Below are 25,459 nucleotides of genomic sequence, written 5' to 3' on the forward strand. Positions count from 1 at the left end.
CTCGTGTGGAGGAAAACGTCTGTCACACGACCAAGTCTGGATAGCAGGTAATGTCACACGCTTTCCTTCTTTGCCACTACTAAAGCCAACGTGTGCAAGATTGTATGTTACACGCTTTGGAGCATGTGCAAGAACGGATTCAAACTCGAAATCGTCCCTCCAAAAGCCCCAAAATGCACACACGACTTTTATTTGTTATCGTTTCTTCTCTTTACAAATTCTTCAATGCTGATAACACTGAAAACGGCATCCCAGACGACAGTACTGTTTCCATACGCGAATTTAGCTGCCCTTGGAAAGTGGCTCGTTCAGGAGGCCTGTTAGTCTGACACTATAAGGACAGAGTTCTGAACATAGATGACAAAGATTTCGGAATGAACAAACATTTCGCAGATGCAGACACAGAAAGACGTCATGAAGAATGCGATGCTTCAAATGATACAGACTGTGACGATGACTGTGACGTCATTCACATATACCGAGACGTCATTCACAGCTGTTCGGTCACTTTCGTCAAAAAGTAGATCTCTCCACAATGGCTGCTCCCCATGGGGATAACCGGTCAAAGGCCGAGCGCAAGCCGAAGGCGGCGCCTGACACGTGTGAAGGCAAGTTTTGTTTGTTTTCTAGGTATTGTTTGATTTATGTCGGGATTTAAGGTAAGCTACTGATTCAGCGATGACTAAATTTGTTTCTCGATGCATAAAAAGTCAGGGAGCGTGTGTGTGTGTAAGTGTGTGTGTGAGTGTGTGTTTGTATGTGTGTGTGTGTATGTGTGTGTGTGTACGTGAGTGAACACAAGGTGAAATCAATCAGTTAAAACTCGGTGCTCAGAGGCAATCACTTGCAACAGCTGCACAATTAATTTAAACAAGATCAATGACTGTAGCTGATTGACGTCGAATTTTCTCTTCAAATCAAAGTCTTTATTATAAGTGCACAACATCTGCTCAGCGGTGGCGCTGAGATTACACGTTTTTCGTCAACCGAAAGAGTAAAAGTGTCCCTTCTTCTGTAAAGGCCTTATATGAAAGTTTATTAGCAAGGATTTCTCGAAGTCTTTTTACCGAAACTTCATAAGAAGACATGCAGAATAAGTGGCAGAAATTTGACGTGACGCTACTATGAGCATAATGAGGTTTTCTCGAACTTTGTTTCGTTTTTGACGTCAGGCATCTCGCTTTCGAAGAAACATGGTCAAAAAGAGACGTCTTGGTTTATGTAATCGGTGTCGTTTGTCTTTAAGTCTTGATGGCCTTTGAGCCAGGAGGGGGACACTTGGCCCTAGAGATGAGGTCCGTGAGAGGCATGTGTGGCGGGTGTTTAGGGTTCTGTCTGGCCAGGTCACCGCACACAGTCTCCGCGTGTTGTAGTGTGCTGCACGTGCCTTCACTGCTCGCTGTCTCTGTCTCACACAGCACGCGTAGACACGACACGTACACCTGTTGGCAAATATTATTAAAAAAATGGCTATAGAATATGACTAGACCAAACAAAAATATATGTTGTTTAGGGTAACATGACCCCAAAACATAGGGTCGGTGGGTCGGCTTTTATGTTCACTTTTATTTTTTGTTTTTAGTCTCGGTATGGTTAGCAAAATGTGCCAGAGGTTGTTTATTGTGCTTGGTTTTTTTAGAAATGAAACAAAACGTTTCAGGGTCGGCGGGAACAAAATAGGGTCGGTCGGGTTACCCTAAACTAACATATATTTTTGTTTGGTCCTACATAAGACAGCTTAGAATGTGCTATGCCTGTGTTAAATGTACCTCCCGCGGGTTAGGAGGAGTCCCATATTGGTTGGGACTAGAAAGAATTTACCCGATGCTACCCAGCATGTCGTAAGAGGCGACTAACGGGTCTGTTTCTTCTCTTCTTTTGTCTTATTTCTGCCTTACCAGTCCTTTCACCTATATTTCCTTCCAAGAAAACTCTCCCTACTATTCCCTGCAGTTTTCCAATTCTTTTCTTGTTGTCTTATTTCTACCTGACTGGATCCATCACCTTATTTCACTTACCAAAAGTCTTCTTTTCCACATCCTTATTTCTCTGCACCCCGCATGTCGTGCGAGGCGACTAACGGATTCTGTTTCTCCTTTGGCCCTTGTTAAGTGGTTCTTGTATAGAATATGGTCAATGTTTGTAAAGATTTTGGTCAAGCAGTATGTAAGAAATGTTTAGTCCTTTGTACTGGAAACTTGCATTCTCCCAGTAAGGTCATATATTGTGCTGCGTTGCGGGCCCCTGGAGCAATTTTTTGATTGGTGCTTTTGTGAACAAGAAACACTTAACAAGTGGCTCTATTCCATCTCCCCCCTTTCCCCTATCCCATCTCCCCCCTTTCCCTCGTCGCGATATAACCTTCGTGGTTGAAAACGACGTTAAACACCAAATAAAGATGTGTTAAATGTGACCCTCCACCACGGAATGAGTCGCATGTCACCTTTGCATGATTTTCATATTTGTACATTTTCTTAAAGAGTTTTGTATGCTCTATCCAGTGGTGAAAACCGTTTTAGCAAAGAGCGAAAACTGTTTGAGTTATAAGCCTGTGACTAAGGTGACCCTCACACTGTTACCAGACACTCCCTGGCCTTATATTAAGCCTAGCGCAGAACCGCGCGAGGTGACATGCGACTCATTTCGTGGTGGAGGGTCACAAATACACTTTTTTTCTCTCGAGCGATGCGTACACCTGTCGGCAAATATTATTAAAAAAATGGCTATAGAATATGACTAGGCCAAACAAAAATATATGTTGTTTAGGGTAACATGACCCCAAAACATAGGGCCGGTGGGTCGGCTTTTATGTTCGCTTTTATTTTTTATTTTTTAGTCTCGGTATGGTTCGCAAAATGTGCCAGAGGTTGTTTATGATGATGATGACGACGACGATGAAGTTGATGATTCTTGTTATGACGACGATGCTCATGACGACGATGATTATTATTATTAAGACAACGATGACGACGTCGACAATGATGATGATCAAGACCGTCTGATATTAACGTACCTTGAAAGTGTCAACGCTGTTGTTTCTCATACACTCTCCGTAGAGGAACCAGTAGGAATTGTCAGTTTTTGGTTTAGCGATCATGTAGCACTCATACAGTTTGTCCCCCAGATCCTTGCAGTCACCAGCAACGATGGTTGAAGCTTCTTTACAATACTTGCACCTGGGAAGCAAGGAGGATTCATTTTTACAAATTATGTGATAGAGATGTGAGAGTTATTTATCTATGCAAACTGCATGATTGTGTGATAGAGATGTGAGAGTTATTTATCTATGCAAACTGCATGATTGTGTGATAGAGATGTGAGAGTTTTCAGAAGACATTTTAATGCAAGGTTTGTGACCTTTTAGATCAATCACAGACGGACACATTTGATAAACAAAGGGAAGTAGGCGCTCTAAATGCATACAGCATGAACAATAGATTGTAGAGTTTGTGGAACCAATCTCCTGGCACCTGAGAGAATGACAAGCATTAAAATGAACAAGCGACTTTCATCCTCTCAGACGTACACAGACAGAGATTCACAGACAGAGACAGAGACAGAGACAGACAGACACACAGCGACACACACACACACACACACGCACGCACACACACACACACACACACACACACACACACACACACACACAACCCATGCCCAACCAACCCCCCCCACACACACAACCCAACCAACCCCCCCCCCACACACACACACAAAGACACAAATATCACAATTCTCACTAACGTCTGTTTGACGTCCTGTCTGGCGAGGAGGACGAGGTCTTTGGGCAGATCGTAGTGCTCCTTGTCATGCTCTACCTCCTTGCCCAGAACATCCTTCAGGGGCTGGTAGTAACTATCTCCCGGACCGCCTGCAGGGGAACGTGTTTATCTTCAAATGCATGTTTGTTTTGGAACTAACCTGAGCCCATTTATGTAAGCGAATTCTATCTACCTGCTTGGTTATTCTTTGTATGTCAGTCTATACGTCTCCCCCTCTCTTCTTCTATTCATTTCTTTCTTTTTACATTTAGTCAAGTTTTGACTAAATGTTTTAACGTAGAGGGGGAATCGAGACGAGGGTCGTGGTGTATGTGCGTGCGTGCGTGCGTGCGTGTGTGTGTGTGTGTGTGTGTGTCTGTCTGTGTGTGTGTGTGTAGAGCGATTCAGACTAAACTACTGGACCGATCTTTATGAAATTTGACATGAGAGTTCCTGGGTATGAAACCCCAGACGTTTTTTTCATTTTTTTGATAAATGTCTTTTATGACGTCATATCCGGCTTTTCGTGAAAGTTGAGGCGGCACTGTCACGCCCTCATTTTTCAACCAAATTGGTTGAAATTTTGGTCAAGTAATCTTCGACGAAGCCCGGACTTCGGTATTGCATTTCAGCTTGGTGGCTTAAAGGCACAGTAAGCCTCCCGTAAACCATCACAGAGCTCCCCGAGCGTCTAAATACAGTACAAGCATACTTCCATTTGAACGCTCACCGAACGGGAACATCCTGGCTGCTTTCTGTCGAGCGTGAGACATTTTCCAAGAATTTATTTTCGTAGACTTGTTCCGTTAACAACAACGGCGCCTCGTTTTTGCGCTAGACCTAACTTTTAAAATCTAAATAATAAATTGACAGCTTGTTACACAAACATTCTTTAATCATAAAAGAATTCGTTTTTCATCAAGACAAGATCAGAACAATTCGAAGTTGTGAAAGTTTAAAAAAAGAAAAGCCCGGAAGCAGGGTCACGCAAGGGTCGTAGCAGACGACGGCCGGTTTATCAGTGCAAATCGCCGTTCCTCTCAACAGTCAAAAGCCATCGCTAGAGTTCTTGTGAACCACAGCCGTTGTTTCGTGCATAAAAAAACGTGCTATTGTAGATAAGCTCACGTCGAGTCGCATTCAAATGACTATGACGACTGCATTGTGAAAAGGGAAAACTGGATCACAGGGGTTCACGATGGCTCAGGGGTAAGATAAACCACGCAAAAATAAATTCTTTGAAAATTGTTCGCTCTTTACGGAGGGCACCTAGGATGTTCTCAATTGGTGAGTGTTTAAATGAAAGGGTGTTTGTACTGTGTGTAAAAGCCTGACCGTATCTGTGATGGTTTACGGGAGGCTTACTCTGCCTTTAAAAATTAATTCATGACTTTGGTCATTAAAAATCTGAAAATTGTAAAAAAAAATAAAAATTTATAAAACGATCCAAATTTACGTTCATCTTATTTTCCATCATTTTCTGATTCCAAAAACATATAAATATGTTATATTTGGATTAAAAACAAGCTCTGAAAATTAAATATATGAAAATTATTATCAAAATTAAATTGTCGAAATCAATTTAAAAACACTTTCATCTTATTCCTTGTCGGTTCCTGATTCCAAAAACATATAGATATGATATGTTTGGATTAAAAACACGCTCAGAAAGTTAAAACAAAGAGAGGCACAGAAAAGCGTGCTATCCTTCTTAGCGCAACTACTACCCCGCTCTTCTTGTCAATTTCACTGCCTTTGCCATGAGCGGTGAACTGACGATGCTACGAGTATACGGTCTTGCTGAAAAATGGCATTGCGTTCAGTTTCATTCTGTGAGTTCGACAGCTACTTGACTAAATGTTGTATTTTCGCCTTACGCGACTTGTTACATTTAGTCAAGTTTTGACTAAATGTTTTAACATACAGGGGGAATCGAAACGAGGGTCGTGGTGTAAGTGTGTGTGTGTGTGTGTGTGTCTGTGTGTGTGTGTGTGTGTGTGTGTGTGTGTGTGTGCTTGTGTGTGTGTGTGTGTGTGTGTGTGTGTGTGTGTATGTGTGTGTGTATCTCTGTGTGTCTGTGTGTGTGTGTGTGTGTGTGTGTGTGTGTGTGTGTGTGTGTGTGTGTGTGTGTGTGTGTGTGTGTAGAGCGATTCAGAGTAAACTACTGGACCGATATTTATGAAATTGTACATGAAAGTTCCTGGGCATGATATCCCCGGACGTGTTCTTCATTTTTTCGATTAATGTCTTTGATGACGTCATATCCGGCTTTTTGTAAAAGTTGAGGCGGCACTGTCACACCCTCATTGTTTTAATAAAATTGATTGAAATTTTGGCCAGGCAATGTTCGACAAAGGCCAGACTTTGGTATTGCATTTCGGCTTAGAGGCTTAAAAATTAATAAATAATTTTGGTCATTAAAAAACCAAAAATTGTAATTAGAATTATTTTTTTTATAAAACGATCCAAAAACAATTTCATCTTATTTGTCATTATTCGCTGATTCCAAAAAACATATAAATATGTTATAATTTTATTCGGATTAAAAACAAGCTTTGAAAATTAAAAATATAAAAATTATGATTAAAATTAAATGTCCGATATCGATTTAAAAACAATTTCATCTTATTCCTTTTCGGTTCATGATTCCAAAAACATATAGGTATGATATGTTTGGATTAAAAACACGCTCAAAACAAGCGGTGGACAGATGATGCTACGAGTATACGGTCTTGCGGAAAAAATGCAGTGCGTTCAGTTTCATTCTGTGAGTTCGACTGAGCTTGACTAAATGTTGTATTTTCGCCTTACGCGACTTGTTTGTCAATTTGATTGCTCACTGGGTTTATGCATGTCTTATATAATTACATTTGTCTGCGTTTGTGTTTCCATGTATGCCTGTCTGCTCTCTCTCTCTCTCTCTCTCTCTCTCTCTCTCTCTCTCTCTCTCTCTCCATCTCTCTCTCTCTCTCTCTCTCTCTCTCTGAAGGACTCGCGAGATTTCGCCGAGCGGGCAGATTGGAGTTTTTGAGCTGCGCTTCGTTTCCACCCAAAGTTGCCAATAACTCGTCAGAATGACAGTCGTTGGTTTACCAACTGCTGCAAGTACATCTCTACAAGCCCTGCTCCACGACCACCACGTCACATCATGGAAAATCGCCGGCAATGGGTACAACTTGACGTTTGTTGTCAGACTTGCACCGGCGGCAACTGATGGCGACCCAGCTACACGTTACGCTCACAGTGACACACATAACAACAAGGTTCAATGTTATCGCAGAAAATCACCAAGCCAGATGCGAAGAGATAAGAAGAGAGCTGAGGATAGGAAAGCAAAACGAGAGGATAAGGCAAGTGAAACTTTTAATGTGCCTCTTTTTGAAGCTACACCCAAAAAACAACTGAGTAATTGCCATACAAAAGAAGATAACACACCTGACACAGACCTCGACACGGTGACCGCTGGAAAGTCATGTGCAAACAGTAGTGACTCGACTGTGTTGGCAAGTGGCGACCCATTTTCTGTTTATTCAACGACATTGCACGCAGAAGAGCACGGCCTTGAAACAGCTGAACACATGACAACAGAAAGCGTGCCTGGGGAAAACTGTATTGACCCAGAAAAAGACGATCCTTTTGACACAGTTAAAGAGTATACTGGGGCAATCATGGACAGGCCATTGCAGCGTCGTCTCCGGGACAGGCGCAGGAACAACACACATCACAGGATTGTGACTAATGACAGCACAACAGAACCGCTGTACATTTTCGAGACGGACGATCTTGTGCTTGTGTCCAACCCACAGATTGAATACAGCGATGAAGTAACATTCTGGTTCACCAAGCAGGGTTCCAAGAACATGATTCCAGAGGAACTAGGCTACATGCAGCGGCTCGCCTCGTGGAGACCAGTGGACAGATGGAACATACCACAACACCATCTACGGAAGGTTCAAGCAAGACAGAAGATCCTAATTGACTTGATCCGGTTCTACCTTGGTTAACGAACGTTTCGCGATCGAACATGAAATCGTGTGTATTGTGAAAAACAATGGGCATTGAACGGACACTTATAGCCTCGTTCAGAGCGCGACACGTCTGACATGTCGTAATGTCAGTTTGAACGGACACTCTTATTATGCAACTTTGTGTAAATGCACTATCGGCTTCGGTTTCGATATTTGAGTGTTCGAATACCCTTCCCCAAATCCAGCCCAACTTGCAATGGGCATATTGCCTGAGCAAATAAACCATTCTGATTCTGATTCTGATTCTCTCTCTCTCTCTCTCTCTCTCTCTCTCTCTCTCTCTCTCTCTCTCTCTCTCTCTCTCTCTCTCTCCTTCTCTCTCTCCCCCTCTCTCTCTCTCCCTCTCCCTCTCTCTTTCTTTCTTTCTCTCTCCCTCTCTCTCTCCCCCTGTGTCTTTCTCTTTCTCTCTCTCCCTCTCTCTCTCCCCCTCTCTCTTTCCCCCTCTCTCTCTCTCTCCCTCTCCCTCTCTCTTTCTCTCTCTCTCTCTCTTTCTCTCTCTCTCTCTCTCTCTATTTCTCTATCTGTCTCTCTCTGCCCCTGTTTTTCACTCTCTCTCTCTCTCTCTCTCTCTCTCTCTCTCTCTCTCTCTCTCTCTCTCTCTCTCTCTCTCTCTCTCTTGTAGCTTTCATTGATTTTGAGAAATGTTTTGACAGTATCTCACGCAGACTGCTCTGGCCAATTTTGATTAAAAATGGTATAAAGGGAAAGTTGTATAGATGTATTAAAAGTATGTATGCAATGGTCAAGGCTAAAATACGATGTGGTGCTCAACTAACAGATTTCATTAACTGTACAAAAGGTGTGAAGCAAGGAGACGTGTGCAGTCCAATTTTATTCGCTCTATTTATAAATGAGCTGGCATTGGAAATCATTGATAATGGTAGGCATGGTATTACTTTAAACCCTGACATTGTTGAATTGTTCATTCTACTGTTTGCCGATGATATTACTTTGCTGTCTGAAACTGTTGTTGGTCTGCAGTCACAACTACATAGTCTATATTTTGCTTCACAGCGCCTTGAGCTTAAAGTAAACATGGGGAAAAGTAACATCGTGGTTTTTCGTAAAGGTGGATATCTAGCTGCTCGTGAAGTTTGGTATTTTGGTGGGCAAAGAATGGAGGTAGTAAATGCATACAAGTATTTAGGTATTTATTTTTCTACCAAATTAAGCTTTAATTTTGCTTGTCAAGATCTAGTTGCCAGAGCAAAACGTGCAGTACTGTGTATTATGAGTAATTTGTATAAATTCGATAGATTGTCTTTGGATGTTTTTATCAAGCTTTTTGACACACAAGTTCAACCTATTGTTCAGTATGGTGCCGAGGTATGGGGTCTGATGCAGGCAGCAACAGTAGAAAAGGTGCATTTGTTTGCTTTAAAACGTTTTTTAGGTGTTGACAGGCGTACTCCTAATGATCTTGTATATGGTGAATTTGGACGTTATCCCATTTACTTAAATTCATATGTACGTTGCATAAGATACTGGCTGAAACTGACAAGAATGGATGACAGTAGATTACCTCGTAAAGCATATAAGATGTTGTTTTCTCTAGATAGCAGAGGTAAATCTACTTGGGCATCACAGGTACGGTTGTGCCTGTGTCGATATGGTTTTCAGTATGTATGGATTAACCAAGGTGTAGCCTGTATTAATTCGTTTTTGGCATGTTTTAAGCAACGCATTATTGACTGCCGGTGGCAAGAGTGGGATAATCATATTCAGACTAGCGACCGGTTTGCATTGTACCGTACCTTTAAGACAACAAATCTTGTAGAAACATACTTGTCAATTCCAGTAAACAGACACATTTTAAATGTTTTGGTTAAATTTAGATTGGGTATTTCCAGACTTGCTTTACATACAGAAAGGTATAAAGCTGTAAGTGAAAATAATTTGGTCTGTCGTTTGTGTCAATCTTGTACTGAAGATGAATTGCATTTTGTTTTATGCTGCCCTGCACTGGAAAATCTAAGACGTCAATTTATTCCAGCAAAATTTTGTAGATGTCCTTCGAACTTCAAACTTGCACTGTTGTTGTCTGTGAAAAATGAAACTATACTTTGCAATGTAGCTAAGTTCTTGTATTTTTCATTTAAATGTTTAGAAAACGCTGTTTAAGCATTAGTATTTTATGATTATACATTGTCTTTTCTTCTGTTCACTTGAAACGACGCGTGTGTGGATTGCTGCTGCACACACGCTCTACTTTTGTGTAACCAGCCCCCTTCCGAAAGGGGCTAAGGCCTTAAAGGAATAAAATCTTGTTCTTGTTCTTGTTCTGTTCTCTCTCTCTCTCTCTCTCTCTCTCTTCCCGCATATCTCTCTCTTTCTCTCTCCTCACCCCCCCCTCTCACTCTTGAAGCACGTTTTTGTATTTGGCGTAAGAAACCGTTGTCTCTCTCTATAGATCTATATTCCCGCCTGTCTATCAGTCAGTGAACATCATGTAACACAAAGAAACCAACATTTCAACCGCAGAAATAAGACTCACCACACAAAGTGTCCGGGTAGACTTGATCAGCTTTGAACCGCTTGTCATCACACTGAATGGTCAGTATGTCACTGACCGGTCGGTCTGAGGCCTTGGGGTCAATGTAGGTGAAGGTCAGGGTCAGATCATTGTGGGTCAGGATTGCGGACTTCGTGGTGTCGTTGTAGTCACCGGTGACCTGTTCTTCTTTCTTAGGCTTTACCGGTCCAGCGTAGGACCACTGCCAGGGGTTCTTCTTAAACTTGCCTCTGGCTATGTACTGAAAAACAAATGAGACACAAGTCGCAAAACACATTCGAGTTAGGTGTTGAAAACTGTCGGCAGGTGAGGATTAACTGAAACCCAAAACAGATAGACATCTAACCTTCTTTCTTTATTTAATGATATAATGATTTTATTGTTGATATCGAAAACTTGTGACGGGCGCTGTGGCGGGGTGGTAAGACGTCGGCCTCTTAATCGGAAGGTCGAGGGTTCGAATCCCGGCCCCGGCCGCCTGGTGGGTTAAGTGTGGAGATTTTTCCGATCTCCCAGGTCAACTTATGTGCAGACCTGCTAGTGGCTTATCCCCCTTCGTGTGTACACGCAAGCACAAGACCAAGTGCGCACGGAAAAGATCCTGTAATCCATGTCAGAGTTCGGTGGGTTATAGAAACACGAAAATACCCAGCATGCTTCCTCCGAAAGCGGCGTGTGGCTGCCTTAATGGCGGGGTCAAAACGGTCATACACGTACAATTCCACTCGTGCAAAAACACGATTGTACGTGGGAGTTTCAGCCCACGAACGCAGAAGAAGAAGAAGAAGAAGAAAACTTGTGTTAAAAAAAGCCACTTTTTCTTTTGCGCTGTGACACGTTATAATTATGCAAGAAAGCAAAAGGGTTTTTGCATCTAGCCAAAGAAAAAAAACACCGAAAGATAGAAAGAAAGAAATCAAAACTTGACTAAATGTAAAAAGAAAGAGGGAAATGGGTAAGGGGTTGGGTTGGTAGTTGGTTCATGGTTGGCTGTATGGAGGGGTGAATGAATGCCAAGTGTGTTTCGTTTTTGTTGCACACCAGCTGTGAAAACACCCATCATTAACAAACAATCCTGGAAGCATAGCAAACTCATTCCTGTGCAACTTCTTCTCACCTGTTTAAACTTTCTGTTTGAGATTTTGTTCATATGCCTGGTGAGCGTTCCGTCATCGCTGGTGATTGCCATGGTGACTGTGACGCCGCTCAGGTAGGCTAGACCCTCCTTGTCGATGCTGTGATCTCCGTCGATGACAGTGTGGACACCACCGCACGTGATGTTTGCTAGCTTGTACCTGTGAATAGGGATGGGTATAAACAGATAACAGATAAAGTTTAGTTTCATGGCGTTGTTGTTGGTGTTTGAAGGCCCACTCCGCCTCGTGAAAACAGTTAAAGGCCCACTCCGCCTTGTGAAAACAGTTAAAGGCCCACTCCGCCTTGTGAAAACAGTTAAAGGCCCACTCCGCTCGTGAAAACAGTTAAAGGCACACTCCGCCTCGTGAAAACAGTTAAAGGCCCACTCCACCTCGTCAAAACAGTTAAAGGCCCACTCCACCTCGTCAAAACAGTTAAAGGCCCACTCCGCCTCGTGAAAACAGTTAAAGGCCCACTCCACCTCGTGAAAACAGTTAAAGGCCCACTCCACCTTGTGAAAACAGTTAAAGGCACACTCCACCTCGTCAAAACAGTGAAAGGCCCACTCCACCTCGTGAACACAGTTAAAGCCCCACTCCACCTCGGGAAAACAGTTAAAGCCCCACTCCACCTCGTGAAAACAGTTAAAGCCCCACTCCACCTCGTCAAAACAGTGAAAGGCCCACTCCACCTCGTGAAAACAGTTAAAGGCCCACTCCACCTCGTCAAAACAGTGAAAGGCCCACTCCGCCTCGTGAAAACATTTAAAGGCCCACTCCGCCTCGTGAACACAGTTAAAGGCCCACTCCACCTCGTCAAAACAGTGAAAGGCCCACTCCGCCTTCTCAAAACAGTTAAAGGTCCACTCCGCCTCGTGAACACAGTTAAAGGCCCACTCCACCTCGTGAAAACAGTTAAAGGCCCACTCCGCCTCGTGAAGACAGTTAAAGGTCCACTCCGCCTCGTGAAGACAGTTAAAGGTCCACTCCGCCTCGTGAAGACAGTTAAAGGTCCACTCCGCCTCGTGAAGACAGTTAAAGGTCCACTCCGCCTCGTGAAAACAGTTAAAGGCCCACTCCGCCTTCTCAAAACAGTTAAAGGTCCACTCCGCCTCGTGAAAACAGTTAAAGGCCCACTCCACCTCGTGAAAACAATTAAAGGTCCACTCCACCTCGTGAAAACAGTTAAAGGCCCACTCCGCCTCGTGAAAACAGTTAAAGGCCCACTCCACCTCGTGAAAACAGTTGGCCTCGCTGTCTCAGATCTGATCATGCTTTGACATGGAATAAAACCATCCCTCTATTTGGTCACATACCAACAATAAACAGCCTGGATGCTCTCTATGCACTGGTGCCCTTTTCGGCAATGTTCCAACTCACCACAGAAAGCTGTGAGGGTGTCTTATCCCGTGTAAAAGCCTGACCAGATCTGAGACAGTAGGGCAAACTGAGTGGGTCTTTAAAGAATACTTCCTTCCCACGAAAACCATAATATAAACCATTACAGACCTCAACAGGGCTGAACCTAGTGTATGAGAAGGGGGTGGGGGGGGCTTCCTTAATGCAGCAGGGGTACAGGGGTGTGTGTGTGTGTGTGTGTATGTCTGTGTGTGTGTGTGTGCGTGCGTGTGTGTGTGTGCGTGTGTGTTTTGTGTGTGTGTTTGTGTGTGTGTGTGTGTGCGTGTGCGTGCGTGTGTGTGTGTGTATGTGTGTGTGTGTATGTGTGTGTATGTGTGCGTGCGTGTGGGTGTAAGTGAGTGTGTGTATGCAGTTCTGTTAGCACTCTGTTTGGTTGTTGTGTTTGAATGTTTTATGTATTGAATGAACTCAAACCAAGATATATTCCTGTGTAAAGCACGTGGTTGAAATGAAATCTTATGTCTCTTATGTCTTATGTCTTATGTCTTACTAACCTGCAGGGTAGCTCCACCCGCACATCGCTACGTTTGGAGAAGGCGTGGTAATGGCCAAGCACCTTCTCTTTGCTGCCCTTGGTCAGCTCCCTGTCAGCGACCCGACACGTGTCCTTGCGTTCTGTGTGAAGTAAACCAAACGGAATACTTCATCTCCTTCTTTTTCTTCGTTCATGGGCTGAAACTCCCGCGTTCACTCATGATTTTGCACGAGTAGGTTTTTCTGTCTATGACCGTTTTTACCCCGCCGTTCAGGCAGCCATACGCCACTTTCGGGGGAAGCATGCTGGGTATTTTCGTGTTTCTATAACCCCCCGAACTCTGAACTTTTAACAGTAGTTGATCAACCAAGATCTACTCATCTAATTAACACACAATCTTCCTTCGATAAACCTGTTCAATCACCTTCAAAAAACAAGAAAAGTAGGTTTTTTTTGTTTCTTTATTTCGTTTCTTTTTTTTTTTTTTTTTAAAGTAGTGTGTGTGTGTGTGTGTGTGTGTGTGTGTGTGTGTGTGTGTGTGTGTGTGTGTGTGTGTGTGTGTGTGTGTGTGTGTGTGTGTGTGTGTGTGTGTATCAGTAAAAAAGTAAGTTTGGTTTTTGTTTCTTGGTTTTTTTTTTATTCTGAATTTTGGAACGTTGGCAGTCTCTTTATTTTTGGATTTGTTCAATCACCTATTCACAAATCCTCCTTTCATCCATCCATCCATCATTGCATCTATCCATTGATACAGAGAATCACAAAAATAACGCCCTATTAGCATACACAAGTGAGTCAAACCTGAAAGATTTATCTTAAAAAGATCTGCAAGACCATTTGCAGTCTTATTTCAACTTCAAAAGGGATGGCTTGTCAACAAATCACGATGGAAGTCAAGTAACAGGTAACTTTTACACATACTAAGATCTAAACAACGAAGTGACTGTGGTAAGATGAACAAAGTTTAAAAAAACAAAGGATTACTGTACTCACCGATACAAGAACGGCACAAGACGATACGATACGAATACGTCTTGTGTCGTTCTTGTATCGGTGAGTACAGTAATTCTTTGTTTATTAACATACTAAGATGTCAACAGGCGAGTATAAGACCAAACGGGGCGAAGTTTCACTACAGAAATGAGACTTAGGGCGAAATTACCAAAGGGCAAAAAGTAATTTGAGCGAAACGGAATTCATACGGTCCTGCCTTAGACAAGAGATCCATCCACGCTATTATATGTGCATAGATCATAAACACACACACACAAAACCCACAAAGATGGATTCCTAAGTTGTAACAGAACTCGCAAAAGACATGACAGACGCAAATGAGATTAACTCTTGCAAGTCTTTACTGAAATGAGAGTATGACCCAAAAGTTTGAAATGTCATGCTCATTCCTTCAAGAAATCATATTATGTTACATGTCAAATTTAAGCTCTTGAAATTGTCTTCTTAACAGTCACTTTTTTACTTTATCAAGGCCTACTTTGCAGCTCTGCTTTCAAACTCTTTGGTCGTGAATGCCTTACTTTTAGGGTACGGGTCGTACTTGGCCGGGGGAGAGTCGTCTTTAGGCTTCTTGGACTGACACTGAGCTTTGGAGAGGAAGCTGCTGATCTTCATGTGAGCGTAGGGGATGTCTCCACAGGCGTTGTCAACTTCTTGTAGTGTCTTGCACGTTACTTGTGACGTATATCCTGACGTCTCACACAGCACGCGTAGACACGTCACGTACACCTGTACACACAGTTGGTATCAAGAGATAATGACGACGACGACGACAACGACGACCGGCGACGACGACAACGACGACGATGATGATGATGATGATGATGATGATGATGATGATGATGACGATAACACCAACACCAACCACCACCCAACACCCACCACCCACCAACCACCACCCACTAACCACCAACCACTAAACACCACCCACCAACCACCACCAACCACCACCACCAACCAACAACCAACAACCAACAACCACGCTTTAAAACGATAAGAAAGAAAAAACTTTGACACAATCTACGATTTACCTTGAAGAAGTCCAAGTTGTGTTTCCGTATGCATTTCCCGTAGTGGCTGTAGGAGATACCAGTGGTGAGTATGTCACACTCGTGCATCACGTCTCCCAGGTCTCTGCTGCACTGGCTCGATGTCACGATGCTTCTCGCTTCTTTACATAACGGGTTTCTGCGGAAATGGAGAACAAAACTATTAGTGCGAAGAAGTGCACACGTTGGCGTTTGTTTAAACACAATTTTTATTCAAATACATAAAAAGGAAACAATCAATGATATGTAACTAGGGCACCAACTTAAGCAAAAGCTTATCATGGAAGAGTTTTCTGGCGGAACGGACCATGACAAGTTCTGTGGACATTTACTGTGCTGTAATGTAGATACAACCCTGTAATGATTTGCTCGAAACTTCTGCGTAAAGTTCTATGCTAATTATCTAAATGAATTTTAATCGGCAAGCCGTCGGATTCTTGCACTCTCCGTGTAGAGTCCCTACTTCCTTTCGTCGTCAAGAAGTGTGTAGTATTCAGTTCTTTTTTAAAAATGTATTAATTTTAATTTTTTTTTGTTTTGTTTACATGTTACTGTATTTATTTGCCAATTCGGCAGGGGAGTATGATGTTGAAATGCAAAACAAAGTTACCATAGAAACCATCATTCAGTCATGGCAACAAGACAAACTATCAGTAAGTTATATAAAACACTGTTATACACATTATTCAGTTCTGGTGGGTACGCATTTGTAGAAACGAACACAAACCGTTGGATTCAGGAATTAAAATCTGTATTGTCCGAACCGAACTGAACAAATCTGAGCCGAGCCGAAGTGAGAAATGCCAAGAACAACTGAGCTTATCACCTTTATTCCCTTTTTTGAACATACCTCAGACGTGTCTTTTCCTCGCCATATAATTATACAACAGATAATTAAAATAGCATTCGGCACATCTTGATACTACGAACTAGACGGGCGCAGTGGCGTGGTGGTAAGACGTCGGCCTCCTAATCGGGAGGTCGTGAGTTCGAATCCCGGTCGCTGCCGCCTGGTGGGTTAAGAGTGGAGATTTGTCCGATCTCCCAGGTCAACTTATGTGCAGACCTGCTACTGACTTGACCCCTTTCGTGTGTACACGCAAGCATAAGACCAAGTGCGCACGGAAAAGATCCTGTAATCCATGTCAGATTTCGGTGGGTTATAGAAACACGAAAATACCCAGCATGCCTCCCCCGAAATCGGCGTATGCTGCCTGAATGGCGGGGTAAAAACGGTCATACACGTAAAAATCCACTCGTGCTAAAAACACGAGTGAACGTGGGAATCTAAGCCCATGAACGAAGAAGAGGAAGAAGAAGATATCTCGCCTTACGTAACCTCATCTCGTTGCAAATGATCCCATCTCTTTTCACTACATTCCAACTCCACAATGCCACATCTTTTTTCGTTAGTCTTCGAAAACTTACTTTTGTTCAACGAGTTGATGGGCCAGGATGACGTAATCATTCCTGTAACGTAGTTCCTGGTGGTGCGGGTCGGCCGGCACCTCGTCGTCAACAGCCAGCATGTCTTTGTCTGAGTTGTCCATGCTTCCTGCACATGACAAAATGGTTAACTTGTTTCCTTCACCTTTTTAACTCTTTTCTTTAATATCATTTTTTTTTCAAAGCCGTTTGTACATCCAACCGTAAACTTACAGAGCCAATGTGTGTGTGTGTGTGTGTGTGTGTGTACGTGTGTGTGTGTGAGTGTGTGTGTGTGTGTGTGTGTGTCTGTGTGTGTGTTTCTGTGTGTGTTTCTGTGTGTGTTCTTATGATCTACGTGCGTCGGTGTCTGTGTTAATGTGTATGTTGATGTGAGCCTGTTTTTGTCTGCATATGCCTGTCTACCTGCCCGTCTACCTGCCTGTCTACCTGCCTGTCCAACTGCTTAATTGTCTGTTCTCTTCGTTCGTACATCCGACCGTCCATCTATCCGTCCGTCTGTCTGCTACTGTCTTTGCCCGCCCCCCCCCCCCTCCGCACCCCATTTCTATACCCCCTCCCTGACACCACTCACCACAAACAGTCTGCGGGTATTTCTCGAAAGCTTGCAACTCTTGGCCGCCGCATTCAATCTTGAGAGTGGGACGGCTGGGCAGACGGAACTGACTGGGACTGACGTAGCGGAAAGACACGGTCAGCTTGCCAACATTGACAACGGCCAGCTGGGCGTCAAGGTCGTACTGACCAGTAACTTTCTTGGACTGGTCAACCTCGCTGCCTGTGGAAACCCATGTCCAGGGGCTGGTGTCGTATTCTTCTGTGTCCATGTACTTAAACACAGTGAGAACGGAGATTTCATACCCTCAATGGTAAACTCAAAAAGACACATTCTAGAAAATCTCTTTTGTTTAATTGTCTTATCTGAAAGAAATGTTAAGCTATATGCCATGCTCAATGTATGCTATGTCAACATAAATGTGCATCCTCTCGATCAGGACCACTGATGGGCGCAGTGGCGTGGTGGTAAGACGTCGGCCTCTTAATTGGGAGGTCGTGAGTTCAAATCCCGGTCGCTGCCGCCTGGTGGGTTAAGAGTGGAGATTTTTCCGATCTCCCAGGTCAACTTATTTGCAGACCTGCTAGTGACTTAACCCCCTTCGTGTGTACACGCAAGCACAAAACCAAGTGCGCACGGAAAAGATCATGTAACCCATGTCAGATTTCGGTGGGTTATAGAAACACGAAAATACCCAGCATGCCTCCACCGCAATCGGCGTATGGCTGCCTGAATGACGGGGTAAAAACGGTCATACACGTAAAAATCCACTTGTGTTAAAAACATGAGTGAACGTGGGAGTCTAGGCCCATGAACGAAGAAGAAGAAGAAGATCAGGACCACGTGCCCATAACAACCATCCCAAAGGATCCCCGATTGGCGTCAAGTAAGAATTCTGTCACGTCTTCTGCATGTCTCCCGAGGAAGTGACAAAGAATTCGAAAAAAATCGAAGTTTGTCTCGGTGACTTCAACATAGCAGCAGTAGAACATCAATCGTCGGGTACTCCCAGGCTGTGCATACATGTATCGGTGTCGTATATTATCAACCCATTCCACCTACCTGCTTTAGCGTGTCATTGGTGACTGTCAAAGTCTGGTAGGAGATTCTGGCGTTGTCATTGACAGTGGTGATGTTGACAGTAACGCCAGTCATGTAGGCAACCTCGTCTGACGTTTCGTCCACAGCGTTTTCAGCGAAGATTTCAGTTCGGTCGCCACGGCAGGCAAGATTCGCCAGCTTGTATCTGTTAAATATAGGGTATCCAAGACAGCAGTTTGGACGCCATGGCAGGCAAGATTCGCCAGCTTGTATCTGTTAAATATAGGGTATCCAAGACAGCAGTTTGGACGCCATGGCAGGCAAGATTCGCCAGCTTGTATCTGTTAAATATAGGGTATCCAAGACAGCAGTTTGGACGCCATGGCAGGCAAGATTCGCCAGCTTGTATCTGTTAAATATAGGGTATCCAAGACAGCAGTTTGGACGCCATGGCAGGCAAGATTCGCCAGCTTGTATCTGTTAAATATAGGGTATCCAAGACAGCAGTTTGGACGCACGTTTTGTGGAAAGGTTGATGATCATTGGTGAGGCTAGGGAACATTCACTTTGCTGTGTGTGTGTGCGTGGAGGGGGGGAGTATGTGTGTATGAGTGTATGAGTGTGTGTGTGTGTGTGTGTGTGTGTGTACGTGATTGTGTGCGTGTGTGTGTGTGCGTGCGTACGTATGTTTATGTGTGTGCGTGATTGTGAGTGTGCGTGTGTGCGTTCGTGTGCGTGCATGCGTGGTTGCTTGCGTGCGTTCGTTTGTGCGGTGTGTGTGAATTCTCACCTGCACGGGAGCGACACGATAACGAAGTTGTCCTTGTTGTCAAAAAACGTTCTCGTCTCGCTCAACCTTCCTCCGTGCAGACACTGAAACTTGCCCGCTACAGAAGAAGTCATCGCATAATTAAGATAAACGAAGAAATAAAGAATCAAACAAGTCGCGTAAGGCGAAAATACAATATTTAGTCAAGTAGCTGTCGAACTCACAGAATGAAACTGAACGCAACGCAACGCAGCAAGACAGTATACTCGTAGCATCGTCACTCCACCGCCCGTGGCAAAGGCAGCGCCCGTGGAATTGACAAGAAGAGCGGGGTATTCGTTGCGCTGAGAAGGATAGCACGCTTTTCTGTACCTCTCTTCGTTTTAACTTTCTGAGCGTGTTTTTAATCCAAACATATCATATCTATATATTTTTGGAATCAGGAACCGACAAGGAATAAGATGAAAGTGTTTTTAAATTGATTTAAAAAAAAAATTGATAATAATTTTTATATATTTAATTTTCAGAGCTTGTTTTTAATCCGAATATAACATATTTATATGTTTTTGGAATCAGCAAATAATGGAGAATAAGATAAACGTAAATTTGGATCGTTTTATAAATTTTTTTTTTTTTTTACAATTTTCAGATTTTTAATGACCAAAGTCATTAATTAATTTTTAAGCCACCAAGCTGAAATGCAATACCGAAGTCCGGGCTTCGTCGAAGATTACTTGACCAAAATTTCAACCAATTTGGTTGAAAAGTGAGGGCGTGACAGTGCCGCCTCAACTTTCACGAAAAGCCGGATATGACGTCATCAAAGACATTTATCAAAAAAATGAAAAAAACGTTCGGGGATTTCATACCCAGGAACTCTCATGTCAAATTTCATAAAGATCGGTCCAGTAGTTTAGTCTGAATCGCTCTACACACACACACACACACAGACAGACAGACAGACAGACAGACGCACATACACCACGACCCTCGTTTCGATTCCCCCTCGATGTTAAAATATTTAGTCAAAACTTGACTAAATATAAAAACAAGAAAGGTAGGTTGTTGGAACGTTTGTTATTGACAAAACAATACATTCACAGATATTTCGACCCAACGGTCTTTTAAGTGAACAGACAAACAAATAGGAACGTTTGTTATTGACAAAACAATACATTCACAGATATTTCGACCCAACGGTCTTTTAAGTGAACAGACAAACAAATAGGAACGTTTGTTATTGACAAAACAATACATTCACAGATATTTCGACCCAACGGTCTTTAAAGTTAACAGACAAACAAATATTCACACACAAAATAGTCTTTTCTTTTAATATAACAAACATGAAATACCACAGCAGAAGCAAACATATGATCGAAATGTAATCATTTAAAGTCACCTTGCTATTCACCCCGATGAAGGCTAGTAGCCGAATATTGGAAATAAAAAGAAATACCATTAAGTTGATTGTTCTCGGATTTTTGTCTTCTGTGTTTTCCTTTTGTTGTTTAATGTTCTTAATATAGGCCTAACTATCGAGAACGGAGAATCAAAAAACAAGGAAGGTAGGTTGTTGGAACGGTTGTTATTGACAAAACAATACATTCACAAATATATCGACCCAACGGTCTTTTAAGTACATAGACAATTAATAACGAAAACTTATCTGGCTGATTTTTTCTTCCGCCTGCCACGAAACCGCAAGCGAATGAATGATTATATGACGAAATGATTTTTGGATTTATTTTATCGAGAACGAAGAGAAAAAAACAAAAAAATAAGGAGAGACAGAATGAGGACAAACTATACGAGTATTGAGTGTATTCCGTATAGCCTTCCCATCAAGTTCGGGTTCATGATCGCCCCAAAGCAAACAAATCTACATGAATGTAATTATTGGTTTCCTTGTTGTTATAACGACAGTAACATTTTTGAGTCCTTGAGTCTTTGAGTCTTTGAGAAGGAAGACTAACTGTACAAGTACTTTTTGTCTTTGACAGCATTCCCGCAAAGTGTGGGTTCATTATAGCCCCCAACACGAATAATTCTTAAACTCTATTCATTTTGCAAATGGCTTCTTTCCCTAACACAAATGACAGCTGACAAGTATTAATCGAATGTAAACGCTGAACAGTTGACAAAAAAGTTCAAATAAAACATTACATTTACTCACCAAAGCTGCGTTGAAAGTTCAAAGACAGAAAAGCAGTGAAGAGGAACACTAGGGGAGTCCTCATGATGTCGGTGTGAAGTGCAGGCTGGAGGTAAACACATGCACACACTTAACCTGAACATGAACCCACGTGAGCGAGGATTTAGCTGGATAAATAGCTGACAGCAATTAAAAGCATACTCACGCAGACGTAGATGCAAAACCACACGATCCGGTCATAAATCAGTCATTTGTATCAATTAGTCGATTACCAAAACAAGTAATGCACACTTTTCTAGTCACGCAAACAATCAATTAATCAATCAGTCAAGCGATCGAGCATTCAATCAATCAATTGATTAATTAAGCAATCAATCAATCAATCAATCAATTAATTAAGCAATAAATCAATCAATCAATCAATCAATCAATCAAGCAATCAAGCAAGCAATCAATCAATCAATAAATCAATCAAACAATCAAACAATCAATCACGCTTACAACAGCGAGTCAGTTGTGCAATCTTCATACACTGAACCAATCACCAAGTGTCCCTTATAGCATCTGTCGAATTAGCCAAACACTGTTCACAATCATCGTTTCTTCCTCACATGTCATTCCGAAAAAAGCATATCTTAAACGCACTATCCTTCTGAAAATCGGCGTTCTCGGGTAGTATGATTTTGTGTAGAATGTGCTTGTCCGGGAATCGTTATACACACACACACACACACACACGCACGCACATCTATAAACACACACACACATACGCACACACACACGCACACACACTGATACACACACACACACACACACACACACACACACACACACACACACACACACACACACACACACTGTCATCCTTGTCTGGTTTCAAAGTCCACCGACATACGTTTAGTCCAAACTTGACTAGGGGAGACCGGGGCTAGTCCGCCTACTTTTATGCTTTTGGTAGCATAACTGGCGCGTTTGATGAACTAGAAGACTGATTTTTTTTATTTTACATCAAGACAAATGTGTAGCTGATAACAATGTGCAGACAGTTTTTATGTGCGCATGAACATTTGTTGTACATACTGCTTTAAGTAGACCTACCCTAACGTAGGCGAACTTGCCCCAAGTCGGGGTAAGTCCGCCTACAGGGTGGGGCAAGTCCGCCGCTCTCATCCCATAGTAGGTACAAGACTAGTAGTGGGCAAGCTTTAGTGGGAAAGCTTTTTTAATTCCCTTCAATATTTAGGTTAAAAAATGCCAATGACAAAATACGAAAGAATGTAACACAAAACTACGTTAGGGGAGACCGGGGCTAGTCCGCCTACTTTTATGCTACTTTTATGCTTTTGGTAGCATAACTGGCGAGTTTGATGAACTAGAAGACTGATTTTTTTTATTTTACATCAAGACAAATGTGTAGCTGATATCAATGTGCAGACAGTTTTTATGTGCGCATGAACATTTGTTGTACATACTGCTCACGGCGAACATGCCCCATGACAAATAGGCGGACTTGCCCCTGCACGGGCAGGCAACTCTAGTGCCAGATAACGAGCACAACATGGGAAGGAAGAAGCAAAACTTTCGTCAGAACTCGACCTTAATTAACGCACTTTCACTCGACACCAAGACTAAGTATTTGTTCTCAGAGGTAATGCATCAAAACCTAAGTCAACTCCTATGCATTCATGTTACAAAAATGAAGAAAAACACTTTTTGTGATCTGTACTCACGATATATGGGCGCGCAACCTCTGAACTTCTGCAGGATATGGCGGGAAGAAGGGACACCACTCCCACATGGTGTGAATGACTAAAAGGTGGCAAACGTAAGAATAAACAGACAAAGACGGATGTGCCCCGGGGGCGGACTAGCCCCGGTCTCCCCTAACTGTAAAATGAAGAAACAAACCAATCCAACAGAGCAACAACACCAGCGCAAATCACCAAACTGTGCTCTTTAATTACTCCATAATGAGTGCACTTCCATATTGTTGCAACAGCAAACTAATCAAAACGCCCTTTGTAGAGTATTGATGTGCTATTAAACGATCTGCATACGCATATGCTCTACGGTGAATCATTCAATATGATTGTCAAGACATGAATCCCTGAATGCGCATGTAATGAACTGATCACTGGCGAACTGCCAGACACACATGGGGAGAGGGAGAGAGAGATTGAGAGAAAGACAGACAGAGACAGAGACGGAGTGAAACAAACACAACCACCCAGCCACCCCACTCCAATACACACACACACACACACACACACACACACACACACACACACACACACGCACGCACACACGTACACGTTCATACACACACACACACAGACACACGGACACAGACACACACACACACACGCCCGCACACACATATATACACACACACACAAACACACACTGACACACACACACACACACACACACACACACACACACACACACACACACACGCGCGCGCGCGCGCGCGAGCACACACACATATCGTTTCTGCCAACGTTTATTTATAATCTTCACGTTGAACACAACTTAGCAATCGAAGCACTGATAACATAAGCAACCAGTACTTCAAAAAGGATCCATTTCGCTCTCGATCGGTATCCAAAGTCCTTTAAAAGGGTGGCTAGCCTACTTTTCTATGTAAAGGATCCTTTAAAACTACGACGCACAGCTTTGCACAGGCTTTTACATGGATAAAAGCGTACTTCCACAAGGACACACGAAAACTCAAGAGCCTGGTTGTTAACCGTCGAGCGGAAGATTTTGTGTGTGTTGCTGAAATATTTCACAGACAGACAATGTGTTCGGCAAAAAAAAAAACCACTAAAAGATGACCACTCTGTACAAGGAGCCTCTAGGATGTAGAGTTTTTTTTTTTTTTTTTTTTTTTTTTTTTTTTTTTTTTTTTTTTTGTTGTTGACCTCAGTTGCATGCAGGATGCTTCAACCCATATTTTTTGCCCGATTTTTTAAATTTTTATTTTTTATTTTTTATTTTTTTTTTTTCTTTAAGGCGGGGAGCATCCTTCTTCCTTGGTCTCTTTCTGTATAACATAATCAACTTTATATTATACAAAACATAAATTTCTGTCTAATGTTTAACTCTAATTCCAATAAAATACGTAAGTCTAACTTCTTCCCATACTTAAATTTTCCTATGGTCATTTTTGTTATCAAAATACAATAATTTATAAAGTAAATTTGATCGTTTTTTAAATTTTCATTCCAAAAACCAAATAATATATCTGTTTCATTCAAAGTTATATTATAATAAATTTGCTTAAAAATAAAGTCTTTACATAGTTTCCAAACGTTCCTCACCTCTTGACAATGAAAAAAGAAGTGCTCAAGTGTATCCAGTTCATTACAAACTTCACAATTATTAGGATGTAGAGTTTGTTTGGTACTTTGTCAAGTCTTTGACAGATTTTGAATATGGGAACACTTTGAGATGTGAACCATACACTAACATCTAGCTTATACACCGACCTAAGAAGATATGTGTAATCATTCATTGTTGCTTTCGGCTCAGAAGTTTGTATAAAAGTGCCGGTCGAAGTGAACTTCTCTTTAGCCGAACCACAGTACTACCATCCTTTACATTCTGATAATCATCGGTCCACGCTATCGCTCATGTCTCTCTGACAGGATGGATAAATGCTACGCTGAGTACAGGGAAAGAAGCATATTAATTTAGAGTTGTTTGCACAGTAAATACATCCGCGAAAGATAGCTCGCTTGAAACTGTCTTACATAACAATTACTTTGTAATTTAAAAAGTACACAACACCATGAAAAATCATTATCGACGATCGCCAATCTGCTTATATCAATAACACATTACGAAAAGCTCTAAATATGTAAAAAAAAAAAATTAAAAAAATTAAAAAATTCGATTTCCTCTCAAAAGAAGGAAAACCAAGGCATCCTGTCAGGAATAAATGAGACCCGAAGGGAAGTAACTCATTTTACCTGAGTTCAGGATGCCATACACAAACCCTCGTCTCGTGATCGTTACAAACAGGTTCAACTGTATAATAGAACTACTACAGTAAGACGAACTGTAGGATACTTCAACCATACAATAATATTATACACA

General features: G+C 42.3%; 1 protein-coding gene across 1 annotated transcript; it reads right to left on the reverse strand.

Moving 5' to 3' along the window:
* Positions 1-904: 904 nt before the first annotated feature.
* LOC138961677 (uncharacterized) lies at positions 905-21,498 on the reverse strand. Its single transcript, XM_070333348.1, has 13 exons — positions 21,380-21,498; positions 19,225-19,321; positions 18,456-18,639; positions 17,412-17,667; positions 16,820-16,946; positions 15,374-15,530; positions 14,864-15,071; positions 13,351-13,471; positions 11,419-11,596; positions 10,284-10,542; positions 3,745-3,871; positions 3,014-3,176; positions 905-1,442 (listed from the first exon to the last, which is right to left on the reverse strand). Exons 1-13 carry the CDS (start codon positions 21,441-21,443, stop codon positions 1,242-1,244), a joined length of 2,142 nt encoding a protein of 713 aa, XP_070189449.1. The 5' UTR covers positions 21,444-21,498; the 3' UTR covers positions 905-1,241.
* Between the last annotated feature and the right edge of the window lie 3,961 nt (positions 21,499-25,459).

This window comes from Littorina saxatilis, linkage group LG3, assembly GCF_037325665.1.
Source record: "Littorina saxatilis isolate snail1 linkage group LG3, US_GU_Lsax_2.0, whole genome shotgun sequence".
Classification (NCBI taxonomy): Eukaryota; Metazoa; Mollusca; class Gastropoda; order Littorinimorpha; family Littorinidae; genus Littorina; species Littorina saxatilis.

Bases quoted from the DNA above. Each gene is read 5' to 3' on its own strand.
- LOC138961677 (XM_070333348.1), bottom strand. From the start codon at position 21,443: ATGAGGACTCCCCTAGTGTTCCTCTTCACTGCTTTTCTGTCTTTGAAC. The intron at 13,472-14,863 runs GTAAGGCATTCA...TACTTCACACAG, and splicing joins GTACGACCCGTACCCTAAAA to AACGCAAGGACACGTGTCGG. The intron at 10,543-11,418 runs GTGAGAAGAAGT...TTTGTTTTTCAG, and splicing joins CAAACAGAAAGTTTAAACAG to TACATAGCCAGAGGCAAGTT.